Genomic DNA, 17945 nt, shown 5'->3' with positions numbered 1-17945 from the left:
CCTTAGTAGTGATGTCCTAGCAGGTTTCCTTTTGTACTTGAGAATGTGGACGTTGTAATGTTGGTTTGCCTTCATTGGAACTATCCCTTGGCCACTTGGGAAGATGATGTTGTGATAGAAAGTGCCTTTTTCCATTGTGTGTTGTCGATCTCAAAGATCACAAGGTAACAATCAGTGTGTATAATGCACTTCTAATGATTACTTCATAAGTGCATTTCAGATTTGGATGCTCTGACGAATGTTGACTTTCAGTTTAACTATGAATTGAAAGCAGATGAATATCATTGTTTAATCACTACAGTCATGATGACTAGCCTGGTAGAGGGCCTCACATTCCGTCCCCTTGGGGGATAAAAGGAGTAACTTACTCCTTCCATTTTGGAGGCACCGTTTTTTACATTGAGACCATATTGCACAGTTGATTTTTGAATCAGTGTGGCAAGATTCCAACTTTATGTTTGTGCAAGTGACATGCAAGCTCTGACTGTGATTCATAACTTGCCTCCCATTCCTATTGTCTCCTTTTGTGTTGAATGTTCTGTGGCCCCATGTCCCTTCACTCTTCCCCCCACTTCAGCTGTATCTCTTTAAATTCTTATAATTATTTACAGAATGTACTAATGACTTCGATGAGGAAAGTGAATTTACTATTGCCAAGTTTGCAGATGATGCAAAATTGGTGGAACGGCCAGTGTTGCGGATGACACAAGGAGTCTGCAAGAGGATAGGCAAAAGCTTGGCAGATAGAATGTAAAATGGGTGAATGTGAGGTTATGCACTTCGGCTGCAAGAGTAGAGGAGCTGAATGTTATTTAAATGGAGAAATACTACAGAAAGCTACAGCGCAGAGGGATTTGGGAGTCCTTGTGCATGAATCACAAAAAGCTAGCATCCAAGTTCAACGGGAAGGCAAATGGAATGTTGGCCTTTATTTCAAAGGGGATGGAATAGAAAATAAGAAAGATTTGCTATAATTGTACAAGGCAGTAGTCAGACCACAGCTGGAATACTGTGAATAGTTTTGGGCCCCTAAGGAAAAGTATTCTGGCATTGGAGACAATCCAAAGAAAGTTCACTAAGCTGAACCCAGATATGAAGGGAGTATTTTACAAGGAGAGGTTTAAAATATTGGGCCTGTACCTGTTGGAATTCAGCAAATGAGAGCAACCTTAATGAAACGTACAAGATTCATAAGGGACTCAATAGGGTAGATATGAAAAGATTGTTTCTCCTTCTGAGAGAGTCCAGGACCAGAGATCATAATCAGACAATAAAGGGTTGCACATTTATGAGATAAGGAGGAATTTCTTCTCTGAGGGAAGTGAATCTGTGGCATTCTTTACCACAGACGACTGTAGATGCTGGGTCATTAAATATATTTAAGGCTGAGGTAGATATTTTTAATCTGCAAGATAATCAAAGATTATAGGGATCAAGCAGGAGAGTGGCACTGAGTGATATCAGTCATGATCTCATTGAACAGTGGTGCAGACTTGATGGGCTGAATAGCCTACCTTAGCTCCTACGGCCTCGCATATTTGCTGCTGCAGCTGAACTACTTAATAAATTAACCATCTGTGAATTACAGTCAATTCCACCAGCCCCATGGATTGTTACAAAACACAGTTTCCACTGTGCTATAAGGACAAAATCTTTTCTTATACTGGTAGGTAATGACGTTAAGATATACAATTTCAAAGACATCTTATGTTGCCCCTATGTCAAGGTTGGCATAATATGACATTTCAGTTCATTCTGAGCAATATGCTGCTGCTTGTAATTGTGAACAAGTCACCCAGAGTGTATTAAGAGTAGATAACTTTTTTTATCAGGTGATAAGAAGGGGTACTGTGAAATGCTAAGTTGGAGAAATTTGGAAGGTGTCTCTGGATTTGTAATAAAATAGATTAATTTGTGGAAACCCAATGCTGAGTCTCATGTCTAATAGTAGTGAATGATATCACTGAGTTTGTTTTGTGACTAAATAGATTATGTGGATGATAATCTACTAGGGCAAATGCGCTTGCGATGTACATGTTCTTGTGCCCAATTGTAAATAACTTGCAAAAATAGTTAATGTGGAAACAACGTTCTGAGCAAACGCAATGGCTAAGAATGTAGGTAGACAAAATGCAAATACTTTCCCCCAGGAGCTTGTCAATAAGAATTAAATGCAGGTTTTAAAGCTTGAATAACTCAGTAGGGGTCTAACCGGAGAAGGAAATATTCTCTTCAGTAATGGACACATTTTTATTATCTGTATTTTTCTCCAATCCATCTTAAAGGTATTCAAATTGTGACAATATGGTTCTGTTCCACTGTGGTGTATTTTTTTCCTTTCTTTGCTTGTGTTCTTGGTACTGTGGTATTTGCAGAGTTGAACCTGCCCCAGTGTTCGTTACTTGGTCTCTTGCCCATTCTTGATTAAATCAAGCTGAGCATTCCTGTAAAAGCTGGAGGAAGAGGTAGGCTGCCTGCCAAACCTGCAGTAGTGACACTGTTCAAGGCAGGTCACAAAACCTCTTTTCCCCCAACCAAAATAGCAATCTCATCTTTTTGAGCACAATGCTTTGGTCTGATAAACTGCATATTAATCAAAGTAAGAGAGGGGAGGATAATGTTGCCTTGTGCATCTCTCATATTTTAGTAGAGTATAGTATGAGTGCTTTGGTGTGGTATAAATGTAGAGTGGAAACATATACTTGCAATTGAAAATTTGCTGCAGTAGGGACATCGGTGCTGTCTGTTTTCATACCTCCTTAGAATGAAACAGAAAACTTTTGTTCCGCGTTGTAAGCAGCTTAAGCTTTTAGAAAATAAGGATTGTTTCTAGTTGCAAAGAGTTCAGTTGTAGTTTATTATTTTAAACATGATGTATTTACCAAAAGAAAGAAAAAAAGAAGCTTTATTTTAAATAACATTTCTGGGCATCGTCTACATCCTGTGTTAGTTTTTTTCACTCGTCACTTGCACAATTTACAACTGGAACACACATATAGCCAGCTCATCTATTGACTTTGGCCCATCCCCACCTCCCTGCATAAAGCTGTCACTGGGGAAATGGTGACTCAGCAAAAGGGCAGGAAATGAGAATGCTGGTTCTTGTCACTTTAATATTAATAAATGGGAAAGGAGAACTGTTTAATTTCAACTGTTTTCCTAACCTCATTTACATTTACCTGCACTATTCCACTTGTATGACTATCAGCTGTCTGGACAACAAGTAATTGTAGTGTGTGATTTCCAAGACCTGTTCTGTCAAATGTGCTTCTGATTAGGTGACTTAATTACAGCTGTGAAAACAATGTTGATTTAAGCTTCTTGAATCCACAGCATTTTGATTGCTATGAGCTAACCTTGAAACAGCACCACCATTTAAAAATGGGAATTTCTGAGTTGAGTTTGATTTTAAGTCACGTTGCCAGGAACAGTTTTGAGCTTCATCTAAACTTCAAGTATCAGGCCTAGGAATGCTTAATACTGACAATAGCACCCAGAATGGAAAAATGATCCTTTTGCTGCCATTAAAATTCCTCCCTTAATCAGGATGAAAATTCACTAAAAGTACAAATTACATTATAAATGTTATATCTAGAGAGTTACCTCTCCAAATGAGATGAACTGTAATTTCACAGCCCAGCTCTTTCAAACTGTATTTGAGTCTGTTAGTGATAGCTTGACTATTCCAAAAATCTTAAAGGGGATTAGTTACTAAGAGATCAAGCATGTTGTGACATATGTTCTTTTACATATATTAGTGCCTCAAACAAAGAAAATTCCCTAAGATTCTATTTGAAGACATTGTATGTATCATACATTGTATGTATCTTACATTGTATGAAACAGAGTCCTACAGATGGAACTTCCAAAGTTGGACACTGGTCTAGAGTGAATTGGTTAACCTGAACTACTTCATGATAGGGCAGGGCAAGTAATTCCTGTATTGCCTAGCCTGGACTAAGGAAAGTTTCTATTCCTGACTGCTATCCAACGGCCATTACTGGAAAGAACAGTAGACATTGTTTCCTTGGACCTTAGTAAAGCCTTTGACAAGGTTCAACATAATAGACTAATTCATAACATTAGATCACATGGGATTCGGGGTGAGCTTGCCAATTGGATACAAAATTAGCTTTATGGTAGGGGTCAGAGGGTCATAGTGAAAGGTTGTTTTTGGACTGGAGGCCTGTGACCAGCAGTGTTCCACGTGGATCAGTGCTGGGTCCACTTTTGTTTGTCGTTTATATAAATGATTTGAGTGAGAGTATAGGAGGCATGGTTAGTAAGTTTGCAGATGACACTAAAATCAGTGGTATAGTGGACAGTGAAGAAGGTTATCTCATATTACAAAGATATCTTTTTCACTTGGGTCAATGAGATGAGGAGTAACAGATGAAGTTTAATTTGGATAAATGTGAGGATTGCATTTTGGTGATACAAACAAAGACAGAACTTATACAATTAATGCCAGGGCCCTGGGTAGTGTTGTGGAACAGAGAGACCTAAGGGTTCAGGTACATAATTCTTTGAAGTTTGAATCACAGCTAGAAAGGATGATATAGAAGGTGTTTAGCATGCTTGCTTTCATAGCTCAGACCTTTGAGTAAAGGAGTTGGGATGTCATGTTGAGGTTGTACAGGACACTGGTGAGGCCTCTTCTAAGACCTCTTCTAGAGTATTGTGTGCTGCTCTGTTTGTTCTGTTATAGGAAGGAATTATTAAACTGGAGAGGATTCAGAAAAGATTTACCAGAATGTTTTTTGGAATGGAGGGTTTGAGATATAAAAATAGATTGGAAAGACTGGGACTTTTTTTACTGGAGCGTAGGAGGTTAGAGGAGGTGTCCTTAATGAGGTTTATAAAATCATGAGGGACATAGATAAGGTGAATGACAATGGTCTTTTCCCACAGGGTGGGGTAGTTCAAAACTAGATGGCATATTTTTAAGATGAGAGGAAAAGGATTTCAAAAGGAAGTGAGGGGCAACTTTTTTACACATGGAGTGGTTTGTGTGTGGAATGAACTGCCAGAGGATGCAGGTACAGTTACAGCATTTAAAAGACATTTGGATAAGTTTATGAATAGGAAGGGTTTGGAGGGATATATGGGCCAAGTGCAGGTAGGTGGGACTAGTTTAGTTTGGCAACATGGTTGGCGTAGACTGGTTGGCTTGAAGGATCTGTTTCCATGCTCAATGACAATGTGTGTAAAGTGAACTAATCTAACGAGACCAGATTTCAGTACGATGCTTGATTCAGTCAAATAGATGCATGATATTTGCTGTCAAGAGTCATCCAAGAACAATGGGTACTTTGGTGGGATTGCTCGTGTTCATAGCCCATACTCCAGTGTCTCGCAATATCTTCAGGTCAAAATGGAAGAACATCTTGAGAAAAAGGAAAGAAATGCTACAAGCTATGGTCCTTCCCGAAATTGTAAATAGATTTTTTTTAAGATTGTCCAATGCTTCAAATTTCTAATCTAAGAATTTTGCTTCAAAGTGCCAGATCAAATCAGTGTTTGATCAGATTTTATCTTCATTATGCAGTTGATCTTCAGATGTTGTAATGATGTTTAGCTTTACCGATGCAGTTAAGCTTTTGCCATGGAATGTTCATAAACTCCATGAACTTTTACATCCCACTGGATTCAGTCAGTGGTATTTTGCAAGTCTGAAGGTGAATTTTTAATCAGAGTCCTAATTAGAAGTTGGTTTAACTGCTTATGAATTAACAGTCCACTTAATAACTGTGTTAAGGTGATCAATCCCTTGAGTTTATTGAAGACATGAATTATAATCTAAAAACACTTAAGATTTTTATTTTACCCAAAATTTACTATGTTTGCCTATGTTTGATTACAATGTGATTTATTTGACACATTTACATTTTAGTGTCATTCTGTATTAGATAAGACTTTTTGAAAATGAAAAGAAAGTGATTTGTATAGGTCCCATACTTTTCTATTCACCATGAACAAGCAGAAGTAAGGTAGTTAAACTTCTTGCTTTGCGTGAACAGTCAGAGGCCAGATGAGCGCCTTGCACCTTGACCATCTATTATGAAGCTCTTTGCTGCAATGTCATGTGAAAGCGAGTTAATTGGGTGAAGCTGTAGAGCATGTTAGGGGCATGGTAAAGGGTTGCTAGCTGACAGTTGAATGTCAGTGAGAGCCAGTCAAGTGTGTCTGAGGAGACAGAGGCCTGTCACAAAGTTCATATGGACTACAGCACTGTTAGAGAGCTGAAATGTGGTTTAGTGTCAGAATCTAGCCTTATTGCATGCAGACACCTCAGCTTTCACACTGTATATGTCAACTATTGTTACTCTTACTTCTGTTCTTTAAAGTTCCAGCATTCAAATGATTGGACAAAGCATTTCAATGTTCCTTATATCAGTGGAATGAGATCATATGACATTCAGTAGAATATGAATAGGGATCTGTGTGAAAAATAAATAATTTCTCCACTTGTTACATTTTGAAACTTGGAAATCAGCTATTGATTCTTAAACGGTATAATCTATTAATAAATTCTTGACATTGTCTTTGTATATATTATAGTACCTGTCAACCATAATACAATGTAGTGAAACACCTACAAAATTATTTATTTGTACAGTTTTGCCTTTAGAATTAGTGAAAAAAAGACCTGATTAGTTGGCACTTTGGTTTATATAGCTATTTTCATTGGTATTATTACTTACATTTTGCTTATGCAAAATGTACAATGAAATTTTAAATAGGCAGGTTGATGGAAAGGAGAATTTTAAACTATATTGTTACATACCAAGATAATTTAGTCAGACGATACAAATAAATGTACTTAACACGTTCTGGGTTTATATGATGAATAAAATATGTTACCTACTCAACTATTTACACTAGAAGTAGCAGTACCTGATGATGTAAACTTCTAGAAGTAAATTACTTTCTTACAGCACCAAACCAGTAACTAAATCTTTTCAGTGAAAAAAAATGTGCATAATTTAATGTTAAAACGGAACAAACTGGGAAGTATTTTCTCTACTTGAAACAGCCCAATGATCCACTATGCAAGATAAATAGTTATATTCAACCATTCCTTTAAATTAAATATTTGACTAATAATTCTAATTTTACAAAATTCACCATTAAATTAAAAAAATTATGCTGGATGAAATGCAAATTTGTAGACAGAGATTTATAATATCAAATAGGATATTAGTTGATTCCATTAAATTGGAAAATTAAGTTTAAAAATGCAATCCTCTTTTGTTAATTTACATTTTAAAATACAGGAAATTTGTTTCAACTCATTATACAGCACTTAAAATAATAAGCCATGGAGCATTTAAAAAAAAAGTTTGAATTTTGTAGTTCAGTGAATTACAGATAGCTACAAGCCATAAAATAGCATAATATTAAAAATCTACATGAAGAAGACTTTTGAAAAGATTTACAAATCTAATAACATTTTAATGACCCAAGTAGTAACATGCTAAGTCAGTATTTCACCAAGGCTAATAATGTAAAGGGAATTTCTGTTTTACAAAGCAATACTAAGATCTAAACTGCACTGCAGCTTACTACAGTACAAAGAATGCCCTTCCCTAAATGTGATTTTGTTTAAAAAAAAGACCTTTCATTTCAATTTGCCAAATTATTGGGTTCACTGTCATTGATATATACTTGCATTAGTACAGCCAAATCTAATGAATTTTAAACATTTCTTTTTGTCAGTTGAGAAGTAAACTACTTGTCCAATTATATAGCCTTTCCTGTTTTGGGACCACTATAAAAGAGACTTTCCTCTCATCTGCCAGCACCAGAATTGTTTGCAAACAATTCTACTTCAACCAGATGGGTGGATTTGGTCTTTGATAGTAGGATTACCATGGGCAATGGAAAATTAACATTCCATTATTTGCCAATGGAAAAGAAATCTGGGTGCAATATGAAATGGCTATCATCAATTTCCACTCCAATGTCAAGAGCAAATTTTGCCCAAAATCTCATAATGGCTACTAAGGCCTCTGATGGGAATTTCACTATCTATTCCTAAATAACTTGTGCCTTTAGCACAAATATACTATTAAATGTGCTCCCAGTTCAATATTTCTACTTGATAATTTGCAAATAGATAATTTGGAGTGGTGTGTCTAATGAATATTTTTGTTTAAGACCATGATTTAGATTCCATTTAGGATAATCTGTATTATTTGTCATACCTGACCTGGGGATGCTTCATAATATGCCTTGTTGCAAAGTATTCAATAGCACATTCATTTTGGTTACTTAACAAATAAACAAATCTTATTGTATGATAACTTTTTTTTAATTCATAATGAGTTTTGTTTCAACAACAAGAAATAAAGTGCAGCATTTTTCCAATAATTACTGAATTAGATCACGAGTTTTGAATAAATTTCTGCTTTAAAGTTTTATATCTTGTATTTTTACTGTAATCTCACCTAAATACCAAAATAATTTAAATATTTCTTAAAAAGGTGTTCATGGGAAAGAAATTTGTAAGAGACTTCATGAATTTCTGGAATGACCAGGTTTTTGGTGTTGAATGGATGATCAGAGTTACAAAAATTAGTACTAGAGAAACACAACATATTTATGTTGGATTTTGATAGACCAATTTTTATAATCAACTAGTAAAAATAATTACTGTTGATCCTGTGACAAAGCTCAGCCATACTTTACTTTTTGTTTTAAAAGTTTGTTTGCTTTTATGTTATTGCAAGAGGTATATCAAGCAGCAACAAGAATCAGTTGGTATGAGAATGTTGCTTAACGATGTAATTCTCCAATTAGTCTCAATAGAGGTAACATCATTTCTTGCTGTAATGTATCACAAGTTGATGTCGTGGTTAGTCAGATAACATAATTTATGGTAAAAATCATCTGAAATCCTGTAAAAAGACTAATCTCAAATTCATATAGCTTAAATATTGCAATTTACAGATGACTGCAGAATAAAATTTTAAAATATGTAACACTTTTTATACTCGTTTAGTAATTCACATCATGCGATTTTTTATTATTCTGTGATGGAAAATCTGTATTCCTTGGTTTTAAAGCCATGGTCAGAGCTGTCCAATCCAGATTAAAGAATTATACAGAGATAAACTGTTTTCACACCTATTCTAGTGGGAAAAAGAGAAAACAGGTACAGAACGAGCAGACAATAGAAATGTTTAAAAGTATGTCATTAATTATAGAAACAAAGTAAAAACAGTTTTAAGATTTTAGAACTTTAATTCTTGTGTGAATGTTTACCATTTCACGGTAGATTACATCAATTACCTTTTAATTTTATTTGAAATTTGCAAGTTGTGGTTCGCACAGCTTCATTTTAACTTGGAACACAAAATGTGGTGAAAATGTTAGAACCATGGAGACAAAACCATAGATTCTGGCATTGTGTGAACCGTGCAAAGGAGTTTAACATTGTTTTCGACCTTGTTCCTCATGAAGAATCTGGTTTAACAATTAGTAGCTGAAAAAGTTTAAAGTGAAATCTCAATCATCTATTGCTCACTTTGACATGATGGGAATTGTTAACTGGCATTCAGAAACATTGTTGTGTCTGACAATGGAAATGCTTGTGGAAAGAAGGATTCCTGATCTGAATAATTACTGCCAACAAACATAGACAGTACTGTCTGTAGAAATTGTTGCGGCCTCTCCACTTACCATGTCACAATCCCAGAGGGGCAGAAAGGATCACATTGCACATATGATTATGAAGAATTCTACTGAGTTGAATCGTCAGATGATTTAGACTTAAACATCTGTGTGGATTCATCATGGTGAAGTGAATAGATAAGTCTGACTTGTAATACATGTTGGAGATTCCTTGTGTAGCCTACTGCGAATGTTCGAGACATGCATTTCATTTCTGCACGCAATAATGTCTTCTTAAACAGAATGTTACCTGCACAAATCTGTCTCAAAGACAAATCAGATCAAAATAAATTTGACAAGTTATCTTCAGCTAAGATGTGCATGCAATCAACCCCTTTCACTAATGCAGAGATTGCTTTTCATTGATGGTGAATGGTCCAATTTCTCCTTTCTTATTATTTGATGTGAAAAGAATGTTCTGACAGTAAAATGCAATTCAAAAGCTGGTTCAATGAAGGAAAGGGAACTTTAGTGATTTCAGTGCTGTGATAAAGGAGAAAGAACAGAATTATTTAAAAACATTTAAATCAAGTTGAGAAACAAGTCTTAAAGAAAACCAGGTATATTTAGAAGTGACTTGTTTTTTGAATTATTTGCTCTTGTATTTAATAGAAAATTTTATTCCCTAGATGAAATCTGGCAAATTTTCAGTACACATAATAATGTCAACTTCAAGCTCATCGATCTTGTCATAATAGAGAAGTATGCCAGAATGGTTGAAATGTATACTGAGTGTATGTGTAGGAATATGCGGAGATCTGAAACTGTACTCTTATGTTTGTACTTTCTTTGTCCGGCTTAACATCTTCCATTTTACATAGTTGGGGAAAAGTCTTGGAACTTATTTTTCCAGAGCCCAATGTAACTGTTTCTGTAGAGGCCAAATTGTACCACTTGGAAAAGAACCAGGGAATATTTTTGTAATCTAATAAGTATTGAACTCTTACAAATGGAATGGAGATAATTCTTTTGGTAAGGAGAAACAAACTTTGTAAAGAGGTTTTGGTATAATTTTACAGACGTAAGGAGATGTTACTGAAAACAGCATAATTAAAATCCTTTTTATTTATTAATCTTGTATTTAAAATATTTTCATTTGCACTGACAGCAGTCTGACTGGATAGAGTGATCTGAGCTCAAATTTTCTGTGAAAAGAGAACATGTACTGAATGCCTCCCTGCAAAGCTTGTAGAAATTATACTCCTTGGAAAAATTCCTGCCAACAGATGGAGAAACATTCCCCTTCAACTCTGAGTAATGCCTCCCAGCATTTTACCTTGATGTCTCCTGTTGGGGAAGTTTCATTTATCACATACAGGAGCTCTAAATCTATTTGGAAATGGTTCAAGGCAGGTTAAAACTCAATTTTTTTTCCCCCTTTCAACTGTTGCAGATGCTGCTTCTTTATTCATTGGCCAAAATCAGAATAAATCTGGTTTAGGTAGCCATATTGGGAATCCATTCAAAAATGTTGTTTAAAAGGCACACTTAATAATACTTGTGAATTAAATGGGGAATCTAAAGCTGGAGTACATTTGCTTGATGCTTTTCCTGCTGTGCCAGTGAAACTTTGCAGGAGTTTCAGCAGAAAATCACATTTTATACTGCAGTTTTGCTAGTGTGTTGGGAGAGTTGTAAGGAAGTTCACACCTAATGTATGTTATCATCTGAGACTTGATCATAACATTGTTATGATGAAAATCAGTCAGGTAGACATTCCTCTTATCTCTTTCCCATTATTGCAGAAGGATATGGATTGAGAGAATTTTGAGATCAGATATTTAGGGCTCTTGCTTTGGAAAATCAGTGTTTACTGTAGCAAGTTTTAATTTATATAGCATTCTAGTCACTTTCTGTGCTTGCATTTTCTATCTTTTTTGTAAATGGCCCCATGTTGTACAAAATGGTTAATTTACTTTTTTTATAGCAGTGGGAAGAATAGATTTGCGTAGAAGAAAGCAAGCACCTAGATTCGTAACTGCACAGTTCATACAACTTGTTTAAATCTTTTGTGTGTTTCCCCTTCCTTTTCTTTCACCGCCCTTCTCTCCATCCTCACATCCCACCCCACGCCCCCCATTTTCTTCTTAATGCAGTCCATCAGAACCCATTTAGATCAACCATACACCTGCCATTCTCAAATGGTCTTATCACAAGAGAAGAGGAACAGCCAGGAATTTGCCCCCTTGCAGCCAGAAATGGAGAATTCATGCAGTTTTCTGAGAGACACCCCACGGAAAAACAGACCACTTTCCTACTCTTCATCCTCTCTCCGTGTTAGTCACTCTACTGGATCCTTGAAAACAGAACATGATGGTTTCCATAGTACATTTAGATTACAATTGTAAAGTCTATTTTTTTTGCAGTTGGCTGAATTAAGTAAACATCACCTCTTTTGAAATGAGGGCAATTATAAGCAACCTTGTATTAATGTGTTAGAATAATTGATTGAAAACCTTTTTTGAGCTTCTATGTATGGTTAAACAGATCATCTCTTACTTATTTATGTTTAATTTTCATTTTATTATCGAATAGCTGTATTTTAAATGCAAAAGAGTGACACGTTTTAAGTAATTTTGCATAGGCTTGAAATCAATAAGCCATTTCAGTCTCTATCTATCAAAGGTTTTTATACATGTCTGTTTCAAAGTAGGATGCAGCACTTTAATAGGATCACTAAAGCTATTTGAAATGTATACCAATGATTCCTGTCATTTCATGGCAGCCCTGCCATGGTTCACTGAGCCCCCTCTTCTCTCTTGTCAACTGAACTGAAGACAAGCATTTAGTTGCAAACTTTAAACAGGTTGTGCAGAGCAGAAATGATGTGACTGGTTTTTCTCAGCACAATAATGTCACTCCTGGTCAATGTGAGAAGGTCAGATTGCCTCTCACCGAGCTACATGATGATAGCATTGCCTAGTTGAATGTACGGAGTTAACTGTTGGATCTGGTCCCTACAGACCCTCAATCTCATCCCTTTATCAGTTATTGTCTGATAAGGAAAGGTGAAACAACTGTACAGAGAGGAATGGAGATGACATGTTTATGTACTGTGCAAGGTCAGTTCCTGAATGAGTGTCACTGTTACAACTAATCCATTTAATATGTTCGCAGACTTTTTGAAGTAATTGCTACTTTGGCCTTTGTACACAGAGAAACTGGCTCAGTAGCCTGGAACCATTGCAGTTAAGATAATCACACTGACCCCGAGTCATGCACCAGATGCTGACTGGCACCGCAGAACTCCGATTCTGAATTTAGACACTTCAGTACCAGATGTGGAGTGTTATAACAGAGTAAAACCATGTCACTGGGTTCACCTTGTTTCATAACAAGCATGTACAGATTGCCATTCATTTTTATTGAAGTGATAGAGTATACCTCTTAATTTTCAACCTATCCACGTACCACATCTGATAGGGAATATATTGAAGCATCAAACCAGAAATGGGAGCAAACCTAAATATTGGAAGATTAAATAAAGAAGAAAAACATAGAAACAAGAATTTTCAAATCTCATAGTCAATTAACCCCTACTCCACACAACCCGTCTTCCCCACCCCCATCAAAAAAAAACACAGGCACCGTATTGGAACCGTAGCTTTTGCCCTGCATTTTCTGCTTTGTAACACACACAAGTAAAAGGCTCATGTCAGGCCAAGATGTCAGGGAGTTGACACGAAGCCCCTGTGACATTTCAGCTCGAAAGAGCAAGTGTCTTGCAACCAACTGGTCAAATATCAAATAATAGGTCAGGCAGGAAGGAGCTGAGTGCTAACCACAAGGCAGGTTCTGGCAACATCTTTGACAAGCCTTTAGGTGTTTGCAATTTATGAAGTGATATTCATTTGGTCATCAGTATATAGTCCCTTGTGTAATGGGTTACTGTTATTGGTTAATGTCTTTAACCCCTTGGTTGCAAGCATTACTTTGTCTGGACCTCTATGAAGAATTTGTAAGATTTTTTTTGAAAACTTATTTAAACAGTTGAGTCATATTGTGCTCTTATACACAGTCACTGAGAGCACCATGAAATTAAATCGGTTTTTGATTTTTGGAACAATTTTTTTTTTATCAATGTCTTCTCGTTGATACAATACAATATTCCTTATTAAATTATTGAAATATTGTGAGAAGTGTTTTATGCAAAATATTTTCTTGTAGTTTAAAACATGTTTGATCATCAAACAAAAGAGTGGCTGTGCAGTAAAACAGGTAAAATGATGTACAATTTTCCCCTCCCTGGAGATGAAAACAAGGGGAAATAATTGCACAAGTTGACCCTGGAACGATACTTGTCCGCTTTATGAGTTAAGTCCTGGGCAAAATGGTTCATTAGGGATTTTCTCAACTCGTCAGCAATTCGTCTCCTAAAGTGATCAATTAGTAGTCTTTTAAGGGCCTCAATATGCCACCTCCCTGATTATCTATATCTAGCAAGGGAGAAAGCCAAGTTGGGGACTCCATTTGCCCTAATCTGGGTTGAAAGGAGGCACAGATGAAGGACAAGTGTGTGACTCAGGATGTCAGTCCCATCCTTACCTCTGACTCCAACCCTGTGAAAAGCAAAGGAGAAAGAGGTACCTTTGCACAATTAGATCCTCTGAGGAGTAGAACTTGACTAATTTTTTTTAGGAACCAGAAGATGCAGATCTATGATTGGCCAATTGTTTCTGGCCAGCCAGAGACCACTGTTGAGGCTTATGAATTAACAAATGGGCCAATTCAGTATTACTTTAAGTTTGCATTTTGGTTCAATATCCAGGTCTAGCAAGTAGAAATTAACAATAAAATAAATGGTATTTCCTGTTTTCCAAACTAAATCATAGACTAGTAAATAATCATTTTGAAACCTGTTTATCTACTGGATTTCTAATTATTGTATTAAAATCTAAAAAAAATCCCCTCCAGTTGCTTTTGATTTAATTTATAGAATTTGCATTTATCCTCTCTTTTCATTCAGTGATTGGTTTAGTTGGTTTTCTTTATCTGTGTAAATATGTCATTATATACTTTGCTCGCTATCATCAATAATGGTTGAAATGTGCTGAGTGTTTTATTTATTAAAAAATTCATGTTGCTGTCCATATAAAATTCATGTTACGTATGTTTTATTGAAGCTGTGAATTATTTTATCATATGTCTGGACTACAATCAAAATTCTCTACCATGGTATTTTTACATTTCAGTGCTGATATTTGTGAATGATTGTCATTTTTACGCATTGAGTACCAGCAGTTCCTAACAACAGGGTAGCAGATTAACTAACAATGAACACATTGGTAATACCACTTTACCATCTCAACTCAACCCATTATTTTGGATTGAAACCATAATCACGATCAAAATCATAGTCTCAGCAGGAAATCTGTGGGAGCAATTCGTGTCAAATTTCAGAATAATTCGAAGGAGAAAATTATGTGAAAATTAAACTTAAAGGGATGAAGATAATCAATAGGGTGGGGTGGATCACTACAAAGCAGGGTATTAAAAGACATCTTAACCTATCAACAAATGTTTCCAAGGCTGGATAGGCAAGTGATTGAGGTGATGGTGAAAGGAACTCCTGAGCTGTAGCTGTTTTCTGCAGGCAAATCACTACTCTCCCTCTTTTGCTGGTGGTGCTACATGAGTCACAGGACCTTTCCCTCTGCACCTGAAATGTTGACTTTCCTGCTCCTCAGATGCTGTCCGACCTGCTGTGCTTTTCCAGCTTCACATCTATTAACTCTGGCTTCCAACATCTGCAGTCCTTGCTGCCTCCGTACTTGAACTTTTGCACAGTCAGTAGAGTTTCTGTACTGGTACAACTCAACACTTTAGCTAAGGTGTCCTTCCTTGCATAATTATTAGGCTGACATAAACATTATAAATGCTGTATAAATCTTTCAATGTGGGACATAGGAAAGGTAGAAAATTTCAGTTCATTGTCAGGTATTCAGATTTTGCCATGTCATGACATTGAGTTAAGGTGATCGAGCCATGGTTTTATTAGTGCATTATTTTGGAACATATTTGTTTGAAATTTAAATTAGTAACCTTAGTGATTATTATATATTTGATTATCTACCATCTCTTTGTACTCTCTTTTAATCCTCCAAATTTATTCTTTTTGTGTGTTACATAAAGTTGCCTGCCCTACTAGTTAATTGCTTATTAGATCCTTCAGCAGAACAAAAACCTGAGATTCTGCTGTTAATCTGGCAGAAAACCAATGTAAACATAGCACTTCCATCTCAATTTCCATCTGTCTGAAATGTGCGATTAGTCATTCTGCTGGATGCAATGGCTTTAAAAAGACGACAGAAAAAGAAGTTGAACCTTTCATAACTATTACCTTGACCATGAAAGAACATGCAGAAAAGTCATAATGAAAGAGGAGGTAGATGAGACCCTAGATGGGCCAAAAATTGATGAAAAGGAAATTTTTCATTGTTCATTCGTTGGTCGTGGGCATCGCTGACTTGCTGGCATTTATTATCTGACCCTGTTTGTTCTTGAGAAGGTGGTGGTGAGCTTCCTTCTTGAACTGTGGCAGTCCACATGCTGTCAGTTAACCCAAAATGCCCTTAAGGAACGACAAGGTCAGAAGTCACACGACACCAAGTTATAGTCCAACAGATTTATTTGAAATCACAAGCTTTCGGTATGCTGCTCCTTTGTCAGGTGAAGTGAAGAGAAGCACACAGGCACAGAATTTATGGGCACAGAGATCAAAAGATCACACAAATGGTGTGAGTGGAGTGTCAACAGACTGAATAATAAATCTCTGCAGGTGATCGAAAGTGTCAGATGGTGTGAGTAAATTGTCAATAGCTGAAAAGCAAGTGGAGGGATGACGTAAAATCCAATTAATTGAGCCAGGGAGATAATTACAAAAAATCAAAAATAAGGCAGTGCTGGAGACAAACCAAGTGGCTGGAATAACATGCTAGGTATAAGAGTTCCATGCCAAGGGTCTAAGCAAAGGAACAATTAATCCAAAATTATACAAACTAATTAAGGTAGAAAGATCATAACAAGTTATCAAAATGATGGTGTCAAAACAGGACAGTAAGGAAGATTTTACAGATACAGAACACTATAGTGGGGTTACAGTAATGCAACATGGACACACGATCACAGTTGAGGCTGTCTTCATGAGTACAGAGCTTGCAGGTGGTGGTGTTCCCATGTATCGCTGCCCTTGTCCTTCCAGTTTAAAGTGATTGTCAGTTTGGAAGGTGTTGTTTGAGTATGTTTGGTGAATTTCTGCAGTGCAACTTGTAGATAGTACACTGATGCTTCTTAGAGTTGGTGGATGTTTGTGAATGTGGTGCAAATGAAGCAGTTGCTTTGTCCTGGGTAGTGTCAAGCTTCTTGAGTGTTGCTGGAACTACACCCATCCAGGAACGTGGGGAGTATTCCATCACACTTCTGGCTTATGCCTCGTAGCTAATGGACAGGCTTTGAGGAGTCAGGAGGTGAGTTATTTACTGCAGTGTTCCTGCTCATGTAGCCACTGTATTTATGTGGTGAGTCCAGTTGAGTTTCTAGTCATCAATAACCCCCAAGATGTTGATAGCTGGGAATTTGTGATGGCAACATCATTGAATGTCAAGGGGCAGGGATTAGATTGTCTCTTATTAGAGATGGTCATTGCCTGGCATTTTTGAGGCACAAATGTTACTTGTCAATTGTAAGCCCAAGCCTGGATATTATCCAGACCTTGTTGAATTTGAAACATGGACTGCTTCAGTATTTGAGGATTTGTGAATGGTGCTGAACATTGTGCAATCATCGATGAACATCCTCACTTCTGACCTTATACTGGAGGGAAAGTCATTGATGAAACAGCTGAAGGTGGTTGGGCCTAGGACACTACTCTAATGAAGTCCTGCAGCGATGTCCTGGAGCTGAGACGACTGACCTCCAGCAACCACAATCGTCTTCCTATGTGCCAGGTATGACTCCAAACAGTGGAGATTTTGTCCCCTAAACCCGTTGATTCAAGATTTACTCGGGAAGTTTGATGCCACACGGGTGAATGCAGCCTTGATGCCGAGATACTATAAATATAGTCTGTTATTAAAGTTAATCAGTCACTTGGACTGGATGAGATGCATCTGAGGAAACCAAGTTGCAAATTGCAGAGTTACTGGGTATAATCTTTAAATCTTAGATAAGGGATGGTACCAGAAGACTGGAGAATTACAAATATTATGCCCATGTTCAAAAATATGCGTAAACCAGTCACTTTAGCATCTGTGACAACAAGGTGCAGGGCT

The 17945-nt window shown here is 36.6% G+C and overlaps 1 protein-coding gene across 1 annotated transcript in view; it reads left to right on the top strand.

Annotated features, from left to right (window-relative positions):
- LOC109911240 (coiled-coil domain-containing protein 171) overlaps positions 1-14613 on the top strand; it is a 128018-nt gene extending 113405 nt beyond the window's left edge. Inside the window, 1 exon segment of the mRNA XM_048620014.1 lies at positions 11772-14613. Coding sequence (XP_048475971.1) covers positions 11772-12023 — 252 coding nt within the window. The 3' untranslated portion in view covers positions 12024-14613.
- The last annotated feature ends 3332 nt before the right edge of the window (positions 14614-17945 follow it).

This window comes from Rhincodon typus, chromosome 3 (assembly GCF_021869965.1).
Source record: "Rhincodon typus isolate 14 chromosome 3, sRhiTyp1.1, whole genome shotgun sequence".
Taxonomy (NCBI): Eukaryota; Metazoa; Chordata; class Chondrichthyes; order Orectolobiformes; family Rhincodontidae; genus Rhincodon; species Rhincodon typus.
This window is presented reverse-complemented; position numbering and strand designations above follow the sequence as displayed.